At 41.2% G+C, this 7,317-nt stretch overlaps 1 protein-coding gene across 1 annotated transcript in view; it reads right to left on the bottom strand.

The window, feature by feature from the left end:
* Positions 1 to 1,197: 1,197 nt before the first annotated feature.
* Positions 1,198 to 7,317, bottom strand: part of SRP9 (signal recognition particle 9) — a 9,869-nt gene continuing 3,749 nt past the window's right edge. Inside the window, exon 3 of the mRNA XM_003790979.3 lies at positions 1,198 to 2,340. Within this exon, the coding sequence (XP_003791027.1) occupies positions 2,221 to 2,340 (120 nt within the window). The 3' untranslated portion in view covers positions 1,198 to 2,220. The remainder of the gene's footprint in view (positions 2,341 to 7,317) is intronic.

Here is a 7,317-nt window from a genome sequence, read left to right as displayed (position 1 = left end):
AGAGAAATGCAAATCAAAACCACCCTACCACCTAACTCCAGTGACAATGGCCCACATCACAAAGACTCAAAGCTGCAGATGCTGGCATGGTTGTGAAGAGAAGGGACAGAATACTTTTGCACTGATGGAGGGACTACAAACTAATACAACCCTTTTGGAAGGAAGTATGGAGAACCCTCAAAGAACTCAAACTATACTTCCCATTTGATCTTGCAATCCCATTACTGGGCATCCAGTAGAAAAAAAATCATTTTACCGTAAGGATATTTGCAAGACTGTTTATTGCAGCTCAATTTATAATTGCCAAATTGTGAAAACAACCTAAATGCCCACCAATCCAAGAATGGATTAACAAGCTATGGTATATGTATGCCATGGAATACTATACAGCTACTAAAAAGGATGGTGACTTTACATCTTTAGTATTAATTTAGACAGAGTTGAAATATATTCTTTTTAGAAAAGCATCACAAAAATGGAGAAGCAAGAATCCAATGTACTCAATTCTGATATGAGGACAATTGATGCTAGTACATAGGAGGGAGAGGGGAAATGGGGGGGGCCACGGTGTGTGGTGTTTGACACACTTCTTGAGGGCGGGACACTATTAATAGAGGGACTTCACCCAGCAAATGCAAGCGGTATAACCTGGCTCATTGTACCTTCAATGATCCTCACCTCCACAAAAAAATACAGTACTAACAAAAAATAACAAGCTAAAACTTACTTTCAGTATTCCTAGGCTTACTTTAGACAAAATGAATATAATGTATTTCATCAAGAAATCAGTAATTCTTAAGAAGTTAAAAACACCAACAGAGGGCAGTGCCTATGGCTCAGTGAGTAGAGCACCAGCCCCATATACCTAGGGTGGCGGGTTCAAACCCAGCCCTGGTCAAACTGCAACAAAAAAATAGCCGGGTATTGTGGCGTGTGCCTGTACTTCCAGCAACTCAGGAGGCTGAGGAAAGAGAATCGCCTCAGCCCAAGAGCTGTAGGTTGCTGTGAGCTGTGATGCCACGGCACTGTACTGAAGGTGACAAAGTGAGGCTCTGTCTCTAAAAAAAAAAAACAGAAACAACATGTGTTTATGTAATATTTATTGACTTCTCTGAAACATGCCAAAGTTCATATAGTTAATAGAACTTACTATGCTAACATGTTGCTGAACGTAACAAATTTCTCCACAAGTTAGTCTAAGATTAAAGTTACTCATTTTAATAGTGAGGAATCAACATGTGACGATTACATTTAGATGCTAAAACTCAGCTTACAAATGTAAGAAAAATATCAAATAATACACATCACACTTCTAGTTTACCAGAAAATACACATATAACGAACAGTTGTGACAGTCATGTTTAACACCTTGGTTAAGAAGAGAGAAAAAAGTGAGCAGGGGGTGTCACAGAGGTATGGGAAGATTCAATGGTTCAAATAATCTTTAGCCCTTCTGAGAAACTATAGGTGAGAAATATGTAGTAAATACTTCTGTAATGTGGTGGTTTCAGTACATTACAGTGATCATCATTCCTTTCATGCATTCAAATAACTGCTGTTGCTTTTAAGTACTGAAAGCCAGATTTTGCAAAGTTTGTTACTGCTCAACAAGCTGATACTATAAATCCCTTACACTATAAATTACAGCTTAAAGCTGGAAAGGTTAAAGAAAAGCATACTTGTTATTCATAATTACTTTTTAGGTATAATGACTACACTGCTACACACAGTCAGGTATATTATGATGCACAGTTAATTCTAGTTACCGTATTTTACGTTTACTGGTCATCAACAGCACAAATCTTATTCTCCAAAAGATATATATATCAATCTAACAAAATGGTTACATATCATTTTCTTTTAAAGACAGATCAACTAAATTGATGGAAGAATTGGTTTTTCTTGATATCTCATTTTCAAATTACTGATACAAATTTATCAAAGAATTATATATTTTACCCAACATCAAATCCACAAGTTTCCAAGATAGATACAATTCTTGTTCAATTTCCAAAAATACATAAAGGCTTTCTAATAGAAAGCATTTACATTTCTAGCTCTCTAAACTAAACATTAACAAGAAAATACAAAAAAATGATCTCTTGGTTTTTGAATAGTCCATTTCGTTACACACAGTATTTTCTGTTTTGACATTTTCTCAAATTCAAAAGATATTTACTTCCTAAGAACACGACAAACAGAATCTTCATTTCAAACCAGTCATTCTGTTTCCATGGTAACATTCCGGGACTCCTTGGCTACCATAAGTCTCATTAGCTGACTGTGGAATTTCTCAATCTTCTTAACATCTTGAGCTTGGTCTGTTCTATACATCAAACACTGTGAGAGATTTAAAAAGTACACATTAACAGTGTAAAACCACATATGGGCAATATAGAAAAGATATAATTGCCTAAAAATTTCAAAGTCTTCCTACCACTGTTTTGCCCTACTCTCTCTGGGGACCATATTATGGAAATTGTACTCAAGTTTCCAAGCCTCCAGCAATTGCATTCCATATAGTACAGTATTTTAGATGTTACTGGTATAGATTAAAAACTAACTGAAGTCTATCAGAAGCTTCTCAAAAATGACTAGTTAAGTAATGCACAAAATCTTGCCATGGTCTGATGGGAAAAATTCCAGGCTTAGAGTTAGATTTTTTCTCCTTGAGATCTGGCCAAAAAGTAGCTGAGTTATGTCAGAAAAAAGTTTAAAAATCTTAGGATCCCTCTTTATACTAGTGAAATAGGGTGTTAAATAACTTTTTTTTAAATCCCCTCCCTATAGCTAGTCAACATCTAAATTAAATCAGACAGATGTGTTCAATCTTGACTTTAGAAGGTGTTTATTGTAATTTTTAAACCAAAGATTTGCTTTTTGTGGCCAGGCACATGTCCCTTATACCTATAATCCCAACATTCTGGGAGGCCAAGGTGGGAAGACTGCTTGAAGCCAGAATTTAAGACCAGCCTGGGCAATATAGTCAGATCCCATCTATACAAAAATAAAATTTTAAAACTTAGCCAAGTGTGGTGGTACATGCCTGTAGTCCTAGCTACTTGGAAGTCTGAGGCAGGAGGATCACTTCAGACCAGGAATTGCAGGGTACAGAGATCTAACTGCACTTCAACCTGGGAACCGGTCTCCATAAAATAATAAAAATTAAAAAATATGGGGCGGCGCCTGTGGCTCAAAGGAGTAGGGTGCCGGCCCTGTATACCAGAGGTGGCGAGTTCAAACCCAGGCCCAGCCAAAAACTGCAAAAAAACAAAAACAAAAACTGACAATAATGCTAATGGATAACATATTAAATGCTGGATAGCAAAGATAGGTGGATAGCTTGAGCTTACGAGTTTGAGACCAGCCCGAGCAAAAGCGAGACCCCATCTCTACTAAAAACAGAAAAGCTGACGGAAGAGGATCGTTTGAGCTCGAGTTTGAGGTTGCTGTGAACTGTGACATCACAACATTCTGCCCCGGGCAACAGCTTGAGAATGTATGAAAAAAAAAAATTTAAATACAATAAACAGATTTGCTTTGGTTGATCATAAAACCATTTGTTCTAGAATCTTCAAAAATATCATCCTTAAGCTGGCAGCTTTTTCATTTGTAATACAGGTACATTTTCCTTTATGTTTTATTTATTTTTGTTTGTGGAGACAGAGTCTTACTTTGTCTCCTTGGTAGAATGCTGTGGCATCATAGCTCACAGCAACCTCAAACTCTTAGGCTCAAGTGATTTTCTTGCCTCAGTCTCACTCTTGCTCAGGCTGGTAAAGCCTCCGCCTTTCAAGAGTACTAGGATTACAGGCATGAGCCATGTGGCCAGGCGTGGTGGCTCACGCCTGTAATCTTAGCACTCTAGGAGGCTGAGGCAAGCAGATTGCCTGAGCTCACAGGTTTAAGACCAGCCTGAGCCAAAGCAAGACCCTGTCTGTAAAAACAGCTGGGCCTTGTGGTGGGCCCCTATACTCCCAGCTACTCAGGAGGTTGAGGCAAGATAATCACTTGAGCCCAAGAGTTTGAGGTTGCTGTGAGCTGTGATGCCACAGCACTATACTGAGGGTGACATAGTGAGACTCTTGTCTCAAAAAAAAGAAAAAAGGCTCAGTGCCTGTGGCTCAAGTGGCTAAGGAGTCAGCCACATACACCTAAGGTGGCGGGTTCGAATCCAGCCCAGGGCCCGCCAAAACAACAATGACAGCTGCAACCAAAAAATAGCCAGGCATTGTGGCGGGTGCTTGTGGTCCCAGCTACTTGGGAGGCTGAGGCAGGAGACTCACTTGAGCCCAGGAGTTGGAGGTTGCTGTGAGCTGTGATGCCATGGCACTCTACCTAGGGGGATAGCTTGAGGCTCTGTCTCAAAAAAGAAAGAAAAAAGAAAATGTTTACCTACATAACTTACATGGCAATCTTGTAAAGAGGCCACATTAATCTTCACCCTTTAAATTTTAGTATATGTGTTATGGGAAAATGCATTTAACTCTCACTATAGTTTGACAGGAAAAGATTTTAGGTTCATAGAAGACAATAGTAGAAATTAGTGATGAGATTAGAAAAATTATGCATACATGGGAGTATAAAAAGTCAAAATTATATGATAATAATAAATGAAGTCATTTATCTTTAAAAGAGCCATTAAAAAATAGATCTTCTTTTTGTTCTTTTTCAGACAGTGTCTCACTTTGTCAGCCTGGGTAGAGTGCCGCAGCATCATAGCTCACAGCAACCTCAAACTCCTGGGCTCAAGTGATCGTCTCACCTCAGCCTCCCAAGGAGATGAGATTATAGGTACCTGCCACAATGCCCAGCTATTTTTGAGACAGGGCCTTGCTCTTAGGCTGGTCTCAAACTTCTGAGCTCAATTAATCCATCCATCTTGGCCCAAGAGACTGCTAGGATTACAGGCGTGAGCCACTGCACCCAGCCCTTGCATTCTCTACTTTTATTTTATTTTATTTTGAGACAGAGTCTCACTATGTCACCCACAGTAGAGTGCCATGGTGTCACAGTTCACAGCAACTTCCAACTCCTGGGCTCAAGCAATTCTCCTGCCTCCACCTCCCAAGTAGCTGGGACTACAGGCGCCCACCAAAACATCCGGCTATTTTTTGGTTGCAGCTGTCATTGTTTGTTTGGCAGCTCGGGCTGGATTCAAACCTGCCAGCTTAGGTGTATGAGGCTGGCACCTTAGCCACTTGAGCCACAGGTGCTGAGCCCCTATTCTCTATTTTTAAAACAGGCCTGGTGTGGTCTCAAAAAATAAAGATTCAAGAATTAATCTATTGTATTTACCTGTGGCAAGCACTAATGCTAGCTGTCACATATTTTGTTTACTTTCCACAACAACCCTGTTAGATATGCAGACTATCACTGATACTTTATAGATGAGGAAAATGAAACCTCAGAGGCCCAACTTTTAACCTAAACATTTTCAAGGTCAAAATGCTAGTAAATGGCTAGGTTGGGACTCTAATCTCTTGAATAGCACACTATACCCCAATTCCCTCTTCCTTTTCACATGTTCAATTACTTTACCAGCTTCAACTGGTTAGGAGACATTAAAAGGTCTTACTTTATGAGAGAACTCTGAACACAAATATCGTATAATATCTGGCCAAAGGCAAAAGTGATTTTTCAAACCACACTATAAAATTTTCAAAAGCACTAAGTCTAGGCTCAGTGCCTGTAGCACAGGGGTTACATCGCTGGCCACATGCACCAAGGGTCGTGGGTTTGAACCTGCTCCGCGCCACCTAAACAACTACAACAAAAAAATAGCCAGGCATTGTGGTGCCTGTAGTCCCAGCTACTTGGGAGGCTGAGACAAGAGAATCACCTAAGCCCAAGAGCTGGAGGTTGCTATGAACTGTGACAGCACAGCACTCTACTGAGGGCGACACAGTGTAACTCTGTCTCAAAAAATTTTTTTAAAAAAGCTGATCTATTAGGGCCTGGCGCAGTGGCTCACGCCTATAATCCTAGCATTGGGAAGCTGAGGCGGGTGGATTGCCTATAAGCTCATGGGTTTGAGACCAGCCTGAGCCAGAGCAAGACCTCCACTCTAAAAGTAGTCTGGCGTTGTGGCGGGCACCTGTAGTCCCAGCCACATGGCAGGCTGAGGCAAGAGAAATCACTTGAGCCCAAGAGTTTGAGGTTGCTATTAACTATGATGCCAAGACACTCTACTGAGGGCACAAAATAAGACTCTGTCTCAAAAAAAAAAAAAAAAGAACTAATCTATTTGTCAAATGTTTACAGAGAGAGTACCCTCCCTCTGGGTCAAGACATCATACTAGGCACCGGAAGTATGGGTAAGAATACTACTGATCTATCTGTATTGTCTTAAAGCTCAAGAGTCTACTAAAAATATAAATCAAATTCTCACTTCTGAGAATCATTCTGGGCTGGGCACATTGGCTCACACCTTTAATCCTAGCACTCTGAGAGAGTGAGTATTGCTTGAGCTTAAGGGTTTGAGATCAGCCTGAGCAAAAAGCGAGACCCTGTCTCTACTAAAAATAGGGAAACAAAGGCATCGCTGGGCACCCATGCACAGTGCTTATCGCGCCAGCCACATGCACCAAGGCTGGCAGGTTTGAGTGGGGCTTGGGCTAGGTAAATAATAACTGCAAAAAAAAAAATAGCCGGGTGTTGTGGCGGGCCTCTGTCATCCCAGCTACTTAGGAGGCTGAGGCAAGAAAATCGCTTAAGCCCAAGAGTTTGGGGTTGCTGAGCTGTGATGCCATGGCACTCATACTGAGGGCAACACAGTGAGATTCTGTCTCAGAAAAAAGAAACTAAGGTGAGAGGATCACTTGAGCCCAAGAGTTAGAGGGTGCTGTGAGCTATGACGCCACAGCACTCTACCTAGGGTGACAGCTTGAGACTATTCAGACCAGGGGTCCTCAAACTTTTTAAACAGGGGGCCAGTTCACTGTACCTCACACCACTGGAGGGCCAGACTGCAGACCTCAGGACAAGCTGGCTGCTAAGCAGGACAGGCAGTGGTGGCAAAAACACCCGGCAGGCCGGATAAATGTCCTAGGTGGGCTGCATGTGGCCCACAGGCTGTAGTTTAAGGATGCCTGATTCAGACCATGCCTCCAAAAAAAATCATCTGGCAGCAGTACAGGCTGAATTCAAAGCAAGGATACAGGTGAAGACTATTCTAACAGTCTAGGCAAATCATGAGATCCTAAACTTAAAAGTCTAACAGTGAAGATGAAGTGTTCATAACATGAAACAAGATGAAGGTACCTGAATCGAAAATTCCAAATGCCGGCTCGGCGCCTGTGGCTCAAGTGGCTAAGG

The sequence above is a fragment of the Otolemur garnettii genome, unplaced genomic scaffold, assembly GCF_000181295.1.
Source record: "Otolemur garnettii isolate 467f Iridium unplaced genomic scaffold, OtoGar3 scaffold00045, whole genome shotgun sequence".
Lineage (NCBI taxonomy): Eukaryota > Metazoa > Chordata > Mammalia > Primates > Galagidae > Otolemur > Otolemur garnettii.
The sequence above is the reverse complement of the archived record's forward strand: the minus strand, read 5'-3'. Positions and strand labels throughout refer to the sequence as shown.